We start from the raw sequence: 21,179 nt of genomic DNA on the forward strand, positions 1-21,179 counted from the left end.
CAAAGTTAATCTCTGCACCCTGAAAATAAATCAAAGCCACATGATGGACACCCTGCTTTCAACAATTAGCTACCTCATTAGAATTACAAAAATAATTGAGATGAGCTGATAAACTGAGTAAGCTCTGCAGAAGTGTAGAGCTTCCTTAAAAAGCATCAGACAGCTTAAGCATACTTTTTTTTTTTTTGAGATGAGTCTCTGCTGGGTCACCCACACTGGAACTCCTGGGCTTAAGCGATCCTCCTGCCTCAGCCTCCCAAGTAGATAATTTTTCTTTTTTGTTAAGAGATGAGGTCTCGCTATGTTGCCCAGGCTGATCTCTAACTCCTGGCCTCAAGTGATCATTCCAGCCTCTGCCTCCCAAGGTACTGGGATTACAGATGTGAGCCACCACACCAGGCACTACTGCAGTTTTTGAGTGTTGTATACCTAACCCCATTTTCTTTCATATGCTCTATGGCTTCTATTGAATGATTTTGCACAGCATGGTGATTTTTAGAAATGCTTATGCCATGGTATAGCATAACTAACCGTATTTAATATAATCACCTTTACAGAAAAGAATAAATTGAATGATACCAATGGTACTCCCATTCTGTACATATAGATTTTTTTAAAGGGGGGAAGGGTGGAAAAAGAAAATAACACATTTAGTTTCAACCTAATCATTTCCCACAACTCAGAAGCAAACGCATATTCCGAGTTTTCATTAGCTCTAATGCTTCCAGGTGGGATCTTCTGAAGGGTGAGGAAAGCCTGGGTCAGCCCAGAAGAGGGCCACATAAATGAACTTTAACTATTAATACATATTTACACATTTAAAGGGCAAGCTGTGTCACACAGCTATACATGAAGAGGCAGAGGAGATAATGGCAGTAAATGTGGCCATGGTAGCCAACTCCTTTGGTTTCTGCTTAATTGATTTGACCCCTCTCTTAATAACTTCTCAACCATTCAAAGTTTACTTACTCTTGACAAACTGGAGAAAAAATACTAGTCTGAAGAAAAATAATCACTAAGTCCAAAAAGGTTACTGAGAAAGGCTTTATTTCTACTTTGTGGAATCCAATCAAAGAACAAATAAACTATTACACTCTCACATTAAATTAGCCATACTGTTATAACATTTGATGAAAGAGATTGTAAAAGGTTATTCTAGCACAAACATAGCATTTATTAAATTGATGCCATCCTTTTTCTCTCAGCCTAGCAATTCCTGAGGTGCAAAATTTTCAAATATCTGTATGGATATAAAGATGAGAGGGAAACAAACAAATGAAAACACTTGGGAGAAAAGATGATTATGAATAAATTATTGTAATTTCCTTTTATCATTCTTAAAGTTGATTCAATGGTTTAAAAATATTGTTCAACAGAACAAGGGTGGTAACATTTGTTATATCCTAATTAAACATGATTCATTCTGGAATGTTGTCTGATGACACAGCTTACATAAATAATCTACTACGGGGAAGTCTATTCAAAATTGACAACGAAGAGAGTCAGTTTTTCACACATACAATACAACCCGAAACTACAGCTTTAGCCCATACAGACTGTTTTACTATTTTAATTATATAATAAATTAATAGAACTAAAATTACTAAAATCAGTGTCGTTTAATTTTTGGCTACTGGGCAATATTACTAAACACAAACCACAAAATGTGTGCCAAAATAAATCCTAAAAGGGGTATTTTTGCCATCCTTTCCCTTGTAAGCTTTGCACTTGGCTTTGGTCAGAGCTGACGTAAATAGCTACAGAAATGAGCAATAGATTCTCAGAAAAAAAGGCCAGGGGAGTCAAAAGGACACAGGTGCTACACAGCCTGGCCCCTCAGAGACTGCAGTAGCAGCCGCAGCACCTGCTCAAGCTCAGCAGTGCCTTCAAGGTAGCACCGCGGCCTGGGAAGGTGTACCCTTCACACCGATGCTTACTCTTGGACTTCCAGCTCTAAATTTCGTCAAATGAAGGACTGGGAAATGGAAACGTCACCGTGATCGTCTGCTTCAACCATCCTCTACCAACGGGCCAGTTCAATGGAGCTGCTGACACTGATAGTTTCCTTCTTTACCTGCCCATCTCGATTCCACCTGCGCCCTGTGACAAGGGATTGGGCAACACGAAGGCAATTAAACTGCTGAGTACCAAACTGGTATCAGGTCCTGCAAACACCTGACAAATAACTCTCTCCTTCAGTCCTCACAGTAATCCTATGAGTTTATATATAGTTTGTTGTCCCTTTTTACAGATAAACACCCATTTAGGTACCTGGGTCGACAACACATCTGAACCAAAATGGAACCAATCATCTAAAAGCTTTAAAAATACAGGTTATGAATTACCCTAAACCTGTGCCTGTGCCCAGCTCCTTTCACCGTTATCTTTTTCATTATAAATCCCTGGTCACATCATAAAATTACTTTTGTTTACTGAGGTCCATTATACCATACTGTTCACTTTACTTTTGTATGTTTGAAATTTTCCATAATAAAATGAATTCATCATTAAGGAAAAAACCGCCTTAAACATAAAGCTAACCCAAGAAGCAGCTCTCACGTAGAGTTAATTTTCCCTAGTGCCAAATGAAATTCAAATACATCCAAATCTTCTAATTCACACAAATCTTAAGCTTTCTAATACGTTAAACCAGAATTTAAAAGCCGCGTATGTCCAGTCAACGATGGAACAGGAAATTAATGCAACACCAAAACCAAGACATTACCTTCCTCTCACTCCCACATTCAGACAACCAGGCATGAACTGTACATTCAAGGATTCCAGCTGCCCCTTCTAGACAATGCAACTGATGGGTGCTGGCCTAGCTTTTATTAAAAAAATAATCTTAACAGTAGACGCCAAGGTCATTTCCACCTTCCATCCAACAGTATGGAGCACAAGAGACTAGATGTTCATGAATAACAGACTTACTTTCCATTCCATCCAAATGGACTTCCCATTTCAGGAAGTGTTTCTTCCTTGTCTCTCTTTATAAGTAAACGATGAAACAATTTCTCACATCTTAAGCAAAAACTACCTCTCAAAGCAAACACTGGTGAGCAGATTCAAGACATAAAGGTATAGTTTTCATAAATTTGAAATCAACATGACAGCCAATTAACAAATATTTTTCTAACGAAAAATTAGAAACAATGCTCACAACATGTAAGAACTAACATTATCTACCCTATTCTAAATCAACACTGATTGTTGGCCGAGTGCTGTGGCTCATGCCTATAATGCTAGCACTTTGGGAGGCTGAGGCAGGAGGATTGCTTGAGGCCAGCCTAGGCAACATTGCGAGACCCCAACTCTAAATAAAATTTTAAAAATTAGCCGGGTGTGGTGGCTCACCCTACTTGGGAGGCTGAGCCCAGGAGTTTGAGTTTGCAGTGAGCTATGATCACACCACTACACTTCAGCATGAGCGACAGAAAGAAAATACTGATTGTTTTCTTATGTTTATCAACATTTTTCATCTAAATTTCAGGTTTATGTATGAGACAAACCATTAATACATTCATTTTGATTTGCAATTTCAAAGTATTACATTATACATAATGTATAAGATACACAGCACTTCAATGACTTAAAAGGTTAAAACCCATCTTGAATTGTAAATGGCCAAAAAAATTTCCCACGGTCATCTCCCCACAAACCAGCCCCCATATAACCACCAAGCATCTCACTGCATGGGGCATGATTAATCTGAAACCGTGCTATGAATCATACAGTAGCACCCCACCCCCTTATCTGCAGGGGATCTGTTCCAAGATGCCCCACAGATATCTGAAATGACAGTACTGAACCCTACATATAACTATGTTTTTCCTATACATACATACCTATGATAAAGTTTTAAATTAGGCAGAGTAAGAGATTAATAATAAAACACAATGATTACAACAATAATAAAAGTAATTTAAGAAAGTAAAATAGGGTTACTTGAATACAAGCACTGCAACATTATGACAGTGATCTGATAAGCCAGAAGGCTACTAAGTGACTAAATGGCAGGTAGCATATACAGCGTGGATACGGTGGACAAAGGACCGATTCACCTCCTGAGCAGGATGCGGTGGGACAGAGCAGGATAGCATGAGACATCATCACGCTACTCAGAACAGTGCGCAATTTAAAATTTATGAACTGTTTCCAGAATTTTCCATTTAATAATTTTTGGACCCCAATGAAACCACAGAAAGTGAAACTGTGGATAAAGGAGGACTACTGTATTTACTATTATTCCTGGCAATTAAGGATCGTTAACTCCAATTGAATACCAGTTGAACTGACCCTCAATTAAACACATCTGTCCAGGATTATAAAATCACTCAGAACTGAAAACTTACTAAAGTGAAGCCATGATCTTTGGCAGAAGGCTTAAAAAATAACAGAGATATAGCAGAGTGTCTGCTTTGTTCATCACTGTACCCCCAAGCCCAGCACACAGTAGGGGTGTAACATACAGAAATTAAATTAATGAATTTAACTGTAAGAAAAGAACCAGAAGTCCAGCGTGGTGGCTCACTCCTGTAATCCTAGCACCCTAGGAGGCTGAGATGAGAGCATTGCTTGAAGTCAGGAGTTCAAGACTAGCCTGAGCAAGCTCGAGACCCAGTCTCTACTAAAAAATAGAAAGAAATTAGCCAGGCAACTACAAATGGGAAAAATTAGCCAGGTGCAGTGGCACACGCCTATAGTCCCAGCTACTCGGGAGGCTGAGGCAGGAGGATCACTTGAGCCCAGGAGTTTGAGGTTGCTGTGAGCTAGGCTGATGCCACGGCACTCTAGCCCAGGCAACAGAGCGAGACTCTGTCCCAATAAAAAGAAAAAAAAGAAAAAAAACTTTTTTCTTTTATCATGCCAAATATAAAAATGTTCTACATACCCACCTGCCTTTAATCACTATTATTATCACTCACATTTAGATAAATACATTTGCAATTCAGCTGATACCACAAAAAAATACATCAAATGACAGATTTTACTGCGTCAGAATTACAGGAGTCCAACAGGTTTTACACGTTAGATTTTCCTATTTCCTCATTCTTTAGCATTTAACATCATTTTCTGATGATGTTTTGAACAAAACAGAAAAAAAAAATCCTGTGCTCACCCCACACCCCTACTAGTAATCCAGGGACCATCTTGGCAGCCCGCTTCTCAGCACCACCTGCCACCCTGTGCCTGGGTCACGGACTAGGGAGGCATGGGGAAATAGAATGTTCTGGTGAATAAAGAATTATCAATTTTCAAAGAATCAGAAGATGGAGGAAAAAAAAACTCACAATACCAAACTCAAAGTCATGCTTCAGGATCTTCATTATAACCACCACTTGTTATTAAATGTCCAAATATAAATGGTGGTTGCTAACGGAGATTTGGGGACAAGAAAATGCCCAATAAAATTTATTTTTCCCTATCTACAAATCATCAGGTCCTTTCATTCCTATGTGGAAAAAAATGAGCCCAGTGTTTCATTAACTACGTTCACTAACCTGTATTGCCCAAATTTCTCTTCTATATTGTTTGTTTAACCAGTAAACTGGACTGTCCCCTACACCAAAAATTTGCTGCTCCAACATCTGGCCCATGCACTTTTAAAGAACTGTAATTAGAAGCAGAAAACATTAAAACTTAAATTATATTTGTCTTATTGAAGAAAATAATCAACAAGCAAAAAACACCGAATAAGAGACACAGAGTCCTCCTTTCATCAGAAGAGGTCATTGATGGAACTCTTTAAACACTTGAAACATTTATTGGACTCCCCATAGCATTTCAAATTTGGTAAATAAAATAACCACTTTAAAGACAAAGAATCAGAAATTTAAAAAACCAACACCAAACTTAAACAAGTTACAGCAAGAGAAACCAAAAAACCTTGACTGCTGCTTTCTTAAAAATCACATCAGTAGCTTATAAAAATCTTTGTGGGCAGAAAAAAGAATGGGCACACTGCCGGGAGTGAAAGTTAAGTGATAATATCTACAGAGTAGTATATTTTAAAAGTACAAACAAAATAATGAGGCCACTAACCGCCTCAGAAAACTGTTCATAATTGATGACAGTAACTAAGGCACCTCAGCAACAATGACAAGGTTCTCTTCTGGTCACTACGAAGTACCTGGATATCTCCAGAAAACAGAGTGAGGAGGAACAAACCCAGGGTCTAATAATTGCTCACTCAAACTAACAAAAGGAGGGGAAAAAGAGGGAAGGAATTTGAGAAGAGACAGCATTCTAAATTATTTAATGTGATTCCCATGCTTAGGAAAACACTGAATTCATGCAATCAGCAGGAGTCTGAATATTCCTCAGTATAAAACCACCATATAAAAAGAATTACTGAATCAAAATGTAATATTCATTTTCATTTAACATCCAACTACCTAGAGGATTGAGGTAATGAGTCCAGGGCTCTATTTCATGCTTAAAAGCTAAAGTGTGAAGCTAGAGGAAAGGACTGACTTAGCAGATTAAAACTTAAAAGGATTACCCAAAGGACAGAAAAGATAGTTCCATAAAATTCTTTTAGTTTTTCTTCCTTTGACCAAGACAACACAAATTCCTTTTTTTCCCTTTCTTTATGACAATGACTTCAAAGACAGATTTCAGTGTAGAGATTCCAAGTCTTGAGTCCCCAGGCAAACGTCCTAAAGCAGCCACACTGCACAGTAAGAAGGAGCTCTCCGTTCACCCCACGAATGAAACTGTGAAGTCTGAAGATACACACAAACATGTCACCACTCTTGCAGCAGCACAGTCTGCTAAAACCCATAAGTGTGTCTGACAAGAGCAGTTAGCCCCCCCAAAAAACATTTGTTGAATAAATGACCGCCTCTCTACCGTCCTCTCCCTGTGTCTGAACTCCCATCTCATTAAGGGTCAGTATCTTATAATTTAGCAATTGATTACACATACTGTCTTCTATTTTTCTCTATTTCTTGTGACTCATCTTATCTTTTCAACCATATATGTGCCTCAGAGATAGCTTAATAATTCTCGACTTTGGGCAAGTTAATGACCTAACCTGGGCTTACGTGATCATCTATAAAATGAAAGCAGCAGTCAAAAGTTCCAAGTTCTCCCAAAGCTAGTAACATGACACGCAAATGCTAGATTATCACTGACCCACAGATTTTAAATTTCTTTAATTTTTTCACAACTTTCTACAAAAACACAGCTAGCATGCAAAGGCAGGCGCTACTCCAATTAGAAACTGAATAACAACTGTTCTTTCACTGCCAGTAAAAGGCCTCTTCTCTGCAAGCCCACACCCTATCTGTTTGTTTCCGATTACCCTTTATCTTGACCAGTGTTAACCTCTACTTTTCTATATTTCCTTGGCAGGCCTCAGTAGCATTACATTCCTTCTTGTTTGCTCAAGTTTTTGTTTGCTTTATACAGTTGGATGTGCCCAACATAACTACTCTCGTGATATAAAAAGCTGCAAAATTTAGGAAAGCAAGTAAGTCAGTAGCATGTTGGCTTTCTAGTGCTTCAGAATTTCTACTCTCTCAAAGAACTCTAAGGAGTCATGGCAACACAGAGACCCTCCTTCCTGGTGATTACTATGCAATCCCACTGGCCTACCCAGCTGGTTGGGGGTGGGCGGTGGGGGGGTGGAATGTCAGAATTGGAGCAGAACCATCTATTGGCTAGAGTATCCATGTCCTGGAACAGTAACTAACACTGAATGGCTGCTTCCAAAGATGTCCAAGACTAGCATATTTCCACTACTAAAGAAAATCTTAACTCCAAACCAAAGAGCTTGCTTCCAGCACATAAAACATCACTGAAGTCCTGATCAAAAGTGGTGCTATTCAGTTTTGTAATTTCAACCTGTTCTCCAAATATGGATTTCTCCTAAGAAGGAATGCACGACACCATACTCAAACAAACATGTGAGCGAGTGTGTGTCGATTCGGAGGGAAAAGGAAAAGAAGGTGTCTTTAACAAGATGAGGGTTTTAATTCTTTAAAATGAAATAACCTACATCTCCCCTTATTTATTTCAGTCTAGAAAAGCTCAGAAACTAAGTGCACTAAGGGATTCAGAGGGCATTTTCATGTGAGGAAACAAAAAAAAAAAAAAACGCAAAAAAAAAAAAACGCTATATTCAGGCCACATTTGACTGGGAGAAATCTGAAAATTTCGTGCAGTTATTAAGAAAATTTGTATTTGATTACGTAAAACGTGTATCTTCTCTAAATCTCAGCTCCAGTATTTGTATAGAATGTAAATGAAATATCAACTTTCTCTATATAAAAACATCTCACTAGCTTTTTTGAGATATCTTTTTTTAAAACTCACTAAAAGTTTACCTAAAATGCAGTTTTAGTTTTTCAGGTTTTTTTTAAGTATCAAAAGACAGCCTAAGCAACATAACGAGACGCCATCTCTACAAAAAAATTGTAAAATTAGGCAGGCGTGGTCAACATTAACCCATAGTCCTAGCTACTGGAAAGGCTGAGGCAGGAGGATGGCTTAAGACCAGGACGGGGAGGTTGCAGTGAGCTATGATTGTACCACTGCACTCGAACCCAGGTGACAGAGTGAGAGCCTGTCTCAAAAAAAAAAAAAAAAAAAAAGGAAAAAGAAAAAAAATGTTGCCTTCTCCTAAGGTACAGTGGGTTAGGAAATAAATTAAAAAACATATCAGAAGAAAACTTGCTCAGGGTCATTTGGTAAAATCAGGTGGGATTAGAATTATTCGTTCCTGCCTTCCAAGAGCCAGCCATAAATAAAACTTTTCTTGGAACTAAGCAGGCCAAAAAAGAAAAATCATTCCCCATTTCCTTTTTTCAATAATCAAAGGTCAAGATAAAAATTCATTTCAATGGCAGAAGAGAACTTCAGTGAATAAAATTTCATCATTGTATAAACTATTGCCCCCTAACCATGCACAGGTATCTCTCTCAAAATCAGTAACTGTTTGCAAAAGCAACAATTGGCAAGGTCAGTAACCTCTCTACAACCTTACCATATGATGGCACCATGAACTTATAAAGATGTTTTAAATCAGCACTTCATATGTATATTTATAAATAGCTTACTTATGTTATCTTTTGAAAGACCTGATCAGACTGGAATATAGATGTAATCTGAGCTCTTAGATTGTTTTTTTTAAGTCAAAGGGTCATAAATAAGTTCAAAGTTTTCTTCAGAACCCTGAAAGGAATAGAGCTATTTCAACATTGCAGATAAAACAAGTGATAAATTAATGAGAATCATGCAGGCTAGGGGGTAGAGGGCGGGAGAGAAGGAGCATCTATCAATTTTTATGCAACATATCACCTTCCTCTTCCCTTCTCAAATCCACCGCTTCTCACACTTTCTGCCCCATCCTTTTAATGTCTACTTTTAAACTGCTGATATGAAACACTACTTCTAAAATTAATAATAAAAACACAACTCCGATGAAGCCATACCTTAAAAATATTAACTGGATTGGGATGGGGATATTACAGTAGCTAAGGGCACTTTGTATTTGTAGCAAGCACACTATAGTCATATTTAGTAATTTTCCTCCTATCTAGTTTTCTAGGTGAGATGGTACCCCATTCCACAGATGACCCTCAAGTCCAAGAAAATGTTCCTTTCCTCTTAAACTATGGGTCACTGGCATTAGATCTCAAAAATACTAAGTTAGTGGTTAGGATGAAATTTGGGCTTAGTTATGTTACACACGAACAACTTTAAAACATTTGTAAGTAACATGACTTTTCTCTTATTTCAAATTCAAGTCTACCTATTTCTGAACATAGTTGTAATATACCCTTGGAGTGATGATTTCTCTTTAGCACTTGAGTACAACATAGCCACAAGGTATACAAAGCAAATCAAAAGCAAGGACTGGAAAAAATTAAACCTGGAAGGAAATACAAGTCTGACACTTTCCATTGTGCCAGAAAACAGAATTGTCATTATTAGGAAATGTATTAGATTGAACTATATGAAACTGCTGATATACAATTGGTTTTTGACCTGCAAGAAGAGAAACTTCATGTGGTTCAACCTAATATTATTACTTAAGTTCATTTTAATAACTGTTTCAAATAAAGTCTTCATATTCCAAGACACAGATTGCCTTAACCTTTTGAAAAGATTTGCTACCTCACTGTCCAAAGCTAAACAATTGAAAAAATTAAGTTCATTAACAGGAAAACCAATGTAAGTATAACTGCCTAACAGCTAAATGTAGCCATGGCTGTGTGAACCCTAAAATTACTCCACATCCTTTTTACTGTTCCCCTTTCCCATGAATAGAATTTGAATCCTAAGTAGAACTGTTCTTTAGAAGACTTACATTTAAGGAGATATGGTACTAACAATGGTACTAACAGACATTTAAGTGCTTTGCATCTTTTTCAGTTATCAGTGACAGAGGATTCTAAGCATGATAGTAGCACATCACTTGACAACAGGGGTTCCAGTGACCTAAAAATCTAGTGTTGAAGAATCTTAATTAAGTTGACAAGTTCCATTTCTGTTGGAGAATCTGGCTTCTAACTTTCTAATCAAAAGGGTGAATACCATCCCAATGGGATATATTTTTCCATTTAGAAAAGCTGATTTATGAACCTAGATCAGAACTACCTGTCACTTTCACAGAAGAAGGAAATACAGGTTATGGCTCTATGACTGCCTGTAGGTCCAAATCCATCATTTCACACCCATTTTTATTAGAGTCTAATACCCAATATGCTAATGAACTCTTTTCTCGATTAGTTCCATTAATCAATTATCTGTTCTTACTCTGTCAGAATTCCTATCCTCTGATAATTTACTCATCAGATCCACCAGGCCACAAATTGTACCTTCCTAGAGGGATGTTTTTCCCTAAGACACTTGTAAACTTAGGGCAATCTGATGCTCCCTGTTCTATTTTCCCAGACCTAGTTGACAGTACAAAATATCAGTATCAACCATCAAGTAAATTATGCTTAAAAAAAATAATCAGGGGAGAATCTCCTGCTCTATCTGGAAATTTCTCTATTCAGCTAGTTCAGTGTTGACAGGTCAACAGAGAATGGCACTAGTTATTACTACAATCCTAAAAGGCAGCTCCCTACAGCTAAACCATCAACTCTTTCCTAACATCCAAATAATCCAGAATTTTTATAGCAGAATTTACTCTCCCTGCCCCACCTCCAACAGCATCTCCTGATCATCTTTCACCATAAACTAAGGTTTCTCTAGAGCCTCATGGTGATGCCAAATCAGGCAAACACATTCCTTCAATTCCACCTACTCCCTTTTTACCCCCCAAAAGTTACATATAATAGCTGCTTTTATTTATTTAATTTTAAAAGTCTCCACGCATCAGGTACAGTGAAAAGTGCTTTAAAGGGCATTTATCTACTTTCATCCTTAAAACCTTATGAGACTGGGATTGGTATCCCCATTTTACAGACGAGAAAAGCTGAGGCTTAGTAACCTGTCCAAGGTCATATAGGACAGGGATTGGAATCCAAGTCTGACCTCAATGTCCTCTGCTCTTAACCCTCATGCCGTCTTTCCCTCCGGTTTCTTCATACCCTGTCTGCTCTGTGGTCTTACAAAGTCTATGCCTGGGGAGGATTCAGTTTCTGCAGAGGCTGTCTTCCCTTTCAGGGACAACCCTTTGAGAAGAAAGAGTACCCGTTCCCTCTTTTCTCCATGCTCCCCCTTCCCACCTGGCACCATTTCCCAAAAAGCCCTGGTCACATCCCCTCCTCTAGGGTCAATTTAAACTTCCCCTCTGTCCCCAGGGCAGGCACCTTCTACCCTCAAGGCTAGGAGGCGGCCCAAGTGGAAGAAAGGAAGACCGCAGACAGCCCCCCTCCCCCAGGTCTTCGATTCAGGAGGAAACGGTGGCTGAGGGCGGGGGGGATTGGGGGCGAAGGTGACAAGGGTTGCCCTTGGGGGCAGGAGGGGTAGGGGATAGATGAGGAGGCGGCATGGGACGCTCGCGGGGGTCAGTAGATTGAATGGGAGGAAGACCTCCGTAAAAGGGGGAAGGGATGCCACCCGGCGACGCAGGGGATCCGGCCACTTACGAGGAGCATGTGTGTCGGGGAGGAGAAGCTGGAGGTGGATGTGACACGGGGAAGCGGTGGGAAGAAAGAGCAGGGCTAACGGGAGCAGGAAACGGTGGAGAAACCGGGAGCGGCGGGAGGATGGACGGGAAACGGGAAGGCAGGCGCCCCGAGCCCGCGCGCAGGGGCCGGGCGCGGAGCGGCGGGCGGGCCGCAGCGGTGCGGGGTGCGGGGGATGCCGGGAGCGGGGGCTCCGGGAGACCCCGGGGGAGGGAAGCGGGAGTTCGCGGGCCGAGGAGCCGGAAGTGAGGGCTCCAAAGAGGCAAGAGCGGGAAAGGAGGGGGACCCGGCACCACAGGGGGGTGTGGAGGCACCGCGGGGCTTGGGAGGGGATGGATGGGGCTGGGGGGGCGGCGGGCCGGAGCTGGCGGGGGAGGGGGTCCTGGGATCGTCGGGGTGCAGAAAATGGGATTGTCCCGGCGTCCCCCAAAGGCCGGCGCGGGGCCCCCGCCAAGGGCCAGGCATCCCGTAGTCTCCCGAGGACTAGGCTCGGGGTCGCCGCCAGGCCGGGCAGGGGGTCTTCCGAGCGCCAGGGCCTCTCGGGGAGGGGCGGGGGTTCCCCGAGTCCTCCGGAGGCCAGCGTGACAGGCGCCGGGGTCCCAGGCCGCCTTCCTACCTATGCCGGGTGCCACATAGACGAAGTAGAGCAGCGAGGACGAGAGCGAGAAGAAGAAGAGCGCGGCAATCAGCGAGCGGCGCGGCAGCCGCAGCAGCCCCCGGCGGGCGCGCATGCTGCAGCCGGGCGGCCGCTCGAGGGCCGGGCCGGGCCTGCTCCCGCCGCTCCCCGTGCGCAGCCTCCTGGGCCGCCGCCGCCGCCGCCGCCTGGGCCTCGGCCACCGCCTCCCGGGCCTCGCGGGCCGCCACGCGCAGCCGCCGCCCTGCCGCTCCCAGCCGCCGGCCGCCGCGGGCCCGGCCACATGAAGCGGGCGGGGGCCGGAGCGGCCCGGAGCTGGCGCAGCGGCGGGGGCGGGGCGGGGCCAGCGCGGGGGGCGGGGCCAGCGCCGCCGGGCACCGTCGCAAAAGACCCGCGCGTCCGCGCTCGCCGCCGACCCCGGCCGGGCCCCCGCGGCGGCGTGGCGGCCCGCGTGGAGCGTCGCCAAATAGCGACAGCCCCTCTCCCGGCGCGGCCACCGCCCAGGCTTTTGGGGAGCGTCTCTCAAGTGCTCTGTGCTCGGACGCCCCCCTATCGGGGGCCAAGGGGTAATCTACGAAGTCGCCCCCATCTCGTTGCCCACTGCGGCAGAAGCGCGGGGATTGGAAGGCTTGGGGTTCGGCCCGGTATACACCCTCATTCATTCATTCATTCATTCTTTGCATTCACCATTTTATTGAATGCTGGACACGGTTGTTGGCTCCGGGGATGATACAAAGAACAAAACAGTTAAATCTCTGTCCTCGTGGAAGTTACGTTCATGTGGGAGGAGAAAGAAACCAGTTAGTGGTATCAGTACTGATAACAGGTAAGAACACAATAAAACTGGAGAACGTATTGCAGGCAGGCTAGAGTGGTCAAGGAAGGCCTCACTGAGCAGGTGACATGAGCTGAGACATACATTGATGAGAAAGAGCCAGCTGTAGAATAAGCTGGGGGAAGAGCATTCAGACCAACGGGGAACAGCACTGCAAAGGCCCTGAGGTAGGAAAAGGCCTGATCTGTCGCCAGGTTGAATCCAAGGCCACCGTGGTTGACAAAATCTGGTGAAGTAAGGAGAGGAATAACGATGAGCTTGTAGCTCTAGGCAGGGTCCACATATCCTAGAATCAGAAGTAGCATAATGATAACAGTTGCCAATGTGAAGACATCTGTCTCCTCTCTCTCTCTCTCTCTCTCTCTCTTCATTCCATCTGGCCCCTAATTCTCATCCTGCGAGCAAATTGGTATCCTACCCTCATCACCTTGGTGTGGGGCCATATCCAAAACAATGCTTTAAGGTCAGCTTCAGTCCAGAGGACCTCAGGAGGCAGTTAACAGTCACTAGAGACTCATGGTGAGGACCAGCATTGCCTTCAAGGAGCTGCCAGCTGAACTGGGGAGGTACGTGTCCCCCTTGTAGACACATCTGAACCGAGGACACTGTCTTGGAGTGCCAGAAGCAGTGAGGAGGGGAGAGGACTTTGCAGGAATTCTGTGACAATCAACAATAATCCTGATTTCTATTCCCAAGGTGATTTATACTTTTTACAGTGTTTCCTTGATCCTTGAAGTGAAGGCTCTAGAGCCAGACTGCCTGGGTTCCCTGACCCCCAGCTCTTCCATTCTTAGCTGTATAACCTTAAGCAAGTCACTTAAACTCTCTGTGCCTTGGTAAAATGGGGGATGTTATTAGTAACAACGTCATCAGGTGGTTGTGAGGATTTGAGTAATACACGCAAAGCCTGGCACATAGTAAATGCACGTAGCTCTCACCTAATCCAACACCCTGGGAAGTGCAACAGGAGAGAAGAGACTTCAACATCAAAAAAGGAAAGCAGAGAATTCTGACACAGATAGATGTGGGTTCAAATCTCGACTTGGCCTCTCCTAACCGTGTGACCTCGGACAAGTCACTTATCTCAGAGTTTCTGTTTAAATGCCCCAGTGCCGCCCACCCCACAGGGATTAGATGTGGATTAGGTAGATAGGGCAGGTAAACCTCAGCTAGAAATCCGAAACTAGCTGGAATAATCTGACTTGCAAATACTTTTCTTTGGCCCACAAAATGCCCCCCTCCTCAACCTCCTATCTAGAAAACATTTTTATTTACTTTTTTACTTTTATTTTTTGGAGACAGAGTCTCTGTTGCCCAGGCTAGAGTGCCATGGCATCAGCCTAGCTCACAGCAACCTCAAACTCCTGGGCTTAAGCAATCCTTCCGCCCCAGCCTCCCAAGTAGCTGGGACTCAGGCATGCACCACCATGCCCAGCTAATTTTTTTTCCCATATATTTTTAGTTATCCAGCTAATTTCCTTCTATTTTTAGTAGAGACGGGGACTTGCTCTTGCTCAGGCTGGTCTCGAACTCCTGACCTCGAGCGATCCTCTCTCCTCGGCCTCCCAGAGTGCTAGGATTACAGGCATGAGCCATCGCGCCTCGCCGAGGAAACATTTTTAAACAGAAAAGTTGAAAGAAGCCAGGCACAGTGGCTCAGGCCTGTAATCCCAGCACTTTGGGAGGCTGAGGCGGGAGGATCACTTGAGGCCAGGAGTTGAAGACCAGCCTGCGCAGTGTAATGAGATGCCAGAGACCCCCATCTCTACCAAAAAAATAGAAAAATTAGCCAGGTGTGGTGGCATGCACCTGTAGCACCAGCTACTTGGAAGGCTGAGGTGGGAGGATCACTTGAGCCCAGGAGTTTGAGGTTACAGTGACACCACTGCATTCTAGCCTAGGCAACAGAGTGACACCCTGTCCCAAAAAACAAAAAATTATATATATAAGAAAAGAAAAGTTGAAAGAATGAAATTGCAGGGAATCTACAAGGAACACCTGTACAATCTCCATCTAGATTCAATCATTGTTATTTATCCAAATTTATCTATCTATATTCATACGTGACAAAATTGTTTTTTGCTAAATTATTTAAAAGTAAGTTGCTGCCTTACTAGTACTTCATGCCTCAATACATCAGCAGCAAATTCTAAGGAAAAGAACATTTTTCTCTGTAACCACAATAACATGAAGAAAATTAACAATTATACCATAATATCCTGTAATATCCAGCCTATTCTGGGTAGACAGAGACAGGGAGGCCATTCCACCTCTAGACTGTATACCTATAACCAATCTCTACTTCACGTCCTATCTGAAAAAACAAGACATCAAAATAAATTGGTTATTTTTTTAATGGAAGAAAAAGAAAGATGTCAGGGGATCAGAAGGTCCTTACCTCAAACTCCTCCCTCCACGTTCCTTTTTCTTCTCCAAGTTAGGTTTCCAACTCACTCAAGCATTCATTCATTCATTCATTCATTCATTTGACTATTCAGTCCCTCAGGCAAACAACTGACTGTATTCTGATCTCTGTTTAAAGGTTACCTCCTCGAAAAGACCTTTCCTCTAAAGTAGCTTCACCCTCCCACCCCAGCACTCTCCATCCATACTCTTACCCAGCTTTATTTTGCACCGTAGCACTTTTCATCCCCTGATGTTCTATTATACATGTATGTGTCTATTTGCTCATTTCATCGCCCATATCAGAACATAAGCTCCATGAGGGCAGGGATTTTGTTCCATTCTTTGCTGGATCCTTGCACCTAGCGTAGCGCTCAGCAGACAGTAGTTGCTCAATAATTGTTGAAGGCGTGTTGAAAGAATAGCAGATGTGCACTGAGCAGATGCTGAGCATGGTAGATGCAGAGATGACTAAGTGGAAGTTCTTGCAGTTCAGTGGCAGGACCAACAGGAAAGTGAGTAACCGAGGGACAATGTGATGAGGGCAGGACTCAGCATGGCCGACAGTGGGGAAAGGTGTCCTGTAAGATTCTGGACAGTCTTTGAGGGGCATTGAGACAGGTTTGCTTGAGGAGCGGAGTCCTGCCTGGCTGGAGCAGCTGGTTCCTCCTGGAAAAAGGCAAAGGCGAGGGTAAGGCTAGAGGGGTCTGACACAGTGAGTTCACAGGGGTCCTAGAGTCAGACAGACCTGGTGACCCCCAGTCCTGCCTCTTCCGTGCCCTCTCTCTGTTATCTTGGCAAGTCACTTCACCTCTCTGAACCTGCATTTCCACATCTGCAAGATGGAGGTCAGACTGCTCCTGGGGCTGCTGTGAGGATTCAGAATAGTGTTTCTCTCTATAAAGTGCCTCACAGGTAGCAGGAGCCATCAGCGGGAACCATTGCTATTCCTGCGCTTTTTCCTGTGAGCCATAGGGAGCATCTGGAGGTTTTAGAGCATGGGAGTGTATTCAGAAAGGGAGATACTTGGAGAAATCTCAGGAGACCACAAGTTGGGCTTGTCAATACCCAATTTCAGGCTGGCCCAAATCAAACACGTAAAGAAAAGCATCCATAGCCTAAAGTTAAAAATCACAAGTAACCCTGCTCATCCTTTCAAACTGTGCTGGAGAAAGTCCCAGGCACCCACCCTGAGGAAGCTATTGCACAATCCCTGAAAAGTAATCATCAGCAGTAAGATAACATCACGGAGCAATGACTATGTCAGTTCCAACTCCCAGAGGCAGTGGGCAGATAAAGAGCACAGGCATGTGTGTAACTGCTCGCGAGGCCCCAGGGTCTTGGCGTCAAGTGCTTCCCATGCTGGGAACTCCTGTTGACTGAGTATTAACCTTGAGGTTCACCCTGGCGGCCCCCAGCCAAGCTGTGGGCTCAGAGCAGAAGCCACCACTATCACTTCCTGCCAGCAGTTTTAAGAACCAGTGCATCACTCACCACTCTTTTCCCTCCACCAAATAACCATCAGTGTTCTGCAGAGCCCCACCAGCTGAGTTCCAGGAAAAGGAGACTCCCCAACCCCATTTGGCCAGTGATGAATGTATAGCATGAGCAAGAAATTTTTTTTTAAGCCTCTGAGATATAGGGGCTATTTGTTAGTACAGCATGACTTGGCCTATCCTAACTCACAAATATACTCTGCTATAACTTGCTTTCTCTTGACATTATTTTTATGCGATATATCCCTAATGGTACATGGAGCTTCAGTTTATTCATTTTCACTGCTGTGTAGTAATGCAGCATATAACTAGTCCACACTTCTAAAAATTATTTTTCCCAATGATGTCTAAGTTGTTTCCAAATTCTGTTCTTACTGGTCTATAGGTCCCCAAAGGGTAATTAAGGCACAGTTACTCAAGTGGAACGGATGCAGGGCAGGCAGAAACAACAGATATTTGTGAACCATATCCTGTTTTGATGCCTTCGTGCTTTTACATGCTCAGTTTCTGCTCCCTGGAAACCCTTTGTTCTCTTTCTCCTCATCCCCTAAGACCCAGCTCAAATATTTTTCTTATCATGAAATCTCTCAAAAATTGGCTGGATTCTTGGATAATGTTCCCAACCTCTATTCACTCTTCTTCTTTGGGAAGAGGCTCAAAAGGTGAAAACGGCATTCCACATGTTCTCTTGCAGCTAGGTCAGTGGTAAGTTAAAATGCATTTGCGTAGACTTGGAGGGTGGAAGAGGGGCAGAGGTCATCTTCCTGGGGCTGTGTTCCAGCAGGCAGCAGGAGTGTGTGCAGTGGAGTCCCCAGTCTGGTCCCCAGATGGGAGGGTGTGCGGCAGCAGGGCAGAGGCAGTGGTGATGGCAGGGGCAGTGGCAGTTTGATGACCACGGAGCATGGCTATGGAGGCAACTCGAACTCAAAACTCCAAGATGGCCCCTGCCTTCCACTCTTTCAGCCCTTGTGATGATTTTGTAACCACCTGTATCCCTGTATTAAATCCTTTTTTGCCTAAAATACCAGCAGTGGTTTTTATTTCCTGAACTAAATCCTAACTGATACAATTCTCCTATGTAGAATAACCATAGGCACTTCTATGAGCACACTTGTCACACTTTTATATGTACATATGGATGTGTGTACAGGTAGATGTATATAAACAAGCACTTGAATAGCACTTACTCTGTGTCAGGCACTAGTCTAAGCACTTTATAGCTAACTTACTTGTGAGGCCCTGTGTGTACAAAAAATTTTTAAAAACTAGCCATCCTTTGGTGGCCTGTGCCTGTAGTCCCAGCTACTCGGGAGGCTGAGGCAGGAGGATCACTTGAACCCAGGAGTTTGAGGTTGCAGTTGCTATGATGACACCACTGCACTCTAACCCAAGCAATATAGGGAGACCCTGTCTCAAAAAACACAACCAAAACATTTTGAGGTGGGTACTATTACCACCCTCATGTACAGATGAGGAAAGAAGAATCTATTAATAGAAGGGTTAAGGAACTTGCCCAAGGTCAGACAGTTGATTTCTTGTAAACCATGTGAGGTTATAGCTAGATTGCACAGGTCCTTGAGGGCAAAGACTGTCTGTTTTTCATCTTTGCACCCCAGTATCTAAATTGGCACCTGGCACATGGTAGGTGTTCAGTAAATATTGGTTGAATGAATGGATGAATGAAACTATGAATTCAACTGAGTCTGCTGTGAGAAAAAAAAAAAACAGAAAATCCAAACATTAAAAAAAAAATTCAGGCCAGGTGCGGTAGCTCACACCTGTAATCCTAGCACTCTGAGAGGCCAAAGCAGGAGGATTGTTTGAGCTCAGGAGTTTGAGACCAGCCTGAGCAAGAGTGAGACCGCATCTCTACCAAAAAGAAAAAGAAAAAAACAAATAACAATGACAAAAAAAGAGAAACAAACCCAGTTGCATATTGCGTGCCTGTAGTCCCAGCTAACCAGGAGGATCGCTGGAGCCCAGGAATTTGAGGTTGCTGTGAGCTAGCCTGATGCCATGGCACTCTAGTTTGGGCAACAACAACAACAAAAAGAAATGGGCTTCCTTGATTTTACAGTGTGCTTGTGCACGCAGTTGGTCATTCTATACCTGGAGGGTGTGCTTCAAACAGTCACTGATTCTACATAGAGAAGGATGTACACTTCCCTGATCCTGGCTAGAACAGGGGTGCTCTGTAAAGACTCGGTGGTTCTTAACATAGGGAACCATGCATGCGGTTAATGATACTACAGACAGGATGGCGTTCTCAGTTTCACACAGAGCAAGGGCAGCACAAACAGGCCATGATTGCACAGACAAGATGGTGTTCTGCAAATAGCACATGATTTTATATATAGGAGGGGGTCAGACCGCATTTGAAGATTCTACACAGATGAAGGAGTCCAGCAAATCTCTTCTCTTGATTCTGCTGAAAGGAGAAAGAATCTCTGCAAATATCCCTCGATGCTATATACGGAAAGGAGATTTGGAAGTAGTCCATGATTTTAAACACAGGAAGGTGCTTGGCAAGTGCTCGGGGATTCGCTGGGCTGCAGTGGGCGTGGCGACTCCTGTCTGGAGGACAGGAGGAAAGCTGCAGGCTGCGTGGTTTTACCGGTGGAAACCGCAGGCCGGAGCCCAGCGTCTCTGAACGATGTCTGGGACCTGAAAACCAATCTTGACTCCAAAACATAGAGAGAAAACTGCAAAATGGTACTCGGACCTGAGGGCAGGAGGTTCGCTTGAGCCCAGTTTGAGGCTACGGTGAGCTATGATTGTGCCACTGCACCCCAGCCTGGGTGACAGAGTGAAACTTTGTCCCTAAAAAGTAAATAAATAAATAAATGAAATGAAATTAATTAATGTCTAACTTGACTATTAGGCCTAATATTAATGTTAATATATTATTTCATAGCTATAAGTGTTAATTCAATGTTAATATTAATGTTAATATTAGGCCTAGTGGTCACGTGCCTCTGAACTCATTACATCTAATTGTATCTAGTGAGCCATGGGGGCGGGGTGTGTGATTTTCTTATGCTTAATAGGATGTGGCAGCATCCTTAAAAGTAACAATGTCAAGGGCCCAAGATCCTAGAATGGCCCTAGATGGGGATCCCTTGGGAAGATCTGAGGACTCTGGGGCACCTTCTGCCCCTGCTCCAGCTCAGCTCCTGAACAGAGAGAGTGCTGACATTCCAAAGCTGGAATGTTCATTCACTGCTGGGGTCAGAAAAATACCCTGCCTCTCAAGAGACGGATAGTGCTCCAAATATCACCCACCAATTAGAGGAAAGGCCGTCCACGTTGGCAACAGTGGAAGCCGATTAACCAAGGACATTGTGCTGTGGCAGGTGTCTGCTGGAATCAGACATTGTCATGGGTTTAGAAGGGAATAACAGCTGTTTCTCTCTCTCTCTCCCTCCCGCCCCCTTCACGTCCCCTGAGTCCCAGGGGAGGGCTTTGAGCCAGCAGAGTAATAGGGGCCAGACAGAAGAGCTGTGGCCACAGCTAAGCCCCAGGGTCACAGGCAAAAATGAGGCCTGTTGATCAAAGGCTAGGAGAGAAAATCTGAGTCTAGGGTCTTAACATCCCAGAGCCCGGCCATAATCCATCAACCCCAAATGACAGCAAATATAATTTTGGCCTTAGCTAGAGGCCTGTAAGTGAGGAAAAAAAGATATTTTCTTTTATCCTTTACCTTATATTCTTCAGCAGGGGCCCTG

General features: G+C 43.6%; 1 protein-coding gene across 1 annotated transcript in view; it reads right to left on the bottom strand.

Annotated features, from left to right (window-relative positions):
* B4GALT5 (beta-1,4-galactosyltransferase 5) overlaps nt 1–12,999 on the bottom strand; it is a 59,074-nt gene extending 46,075 nt beyond the window's left edge. Inside the window, exon 1 of the mRNA XM_045529247.1 lies at nt 12,703–12,999. Within this exon, the coding sequence (XP_045385203.1) occupies nt 12,703–12,817 (115 nt within the window). The 5' untranslated portion in view covers nt 12,818–12,999. The remainder of the gene's footprint in view (nt 1–12,702) is intronic.
* Nucleotides 13,000–21,179: the final 8,180 nt, after the last annotated feature.

The sequence above is a fragment of the Lemur catta genome, chromosome 17 (genome assembly GCF_020740605.2).
Source record: "Lemur catta isolate mLemCat1 chromosome 17, mLemCat1.pri, whole genome shotgun sequence".
In the NCBI taxonomy this organism is placed as follows: domain Eukaryota; kingdom Metazoa; phylum Chordata; class Mammalia; order Primates; family Lemuridae; genus Lemur; species Lemur catta.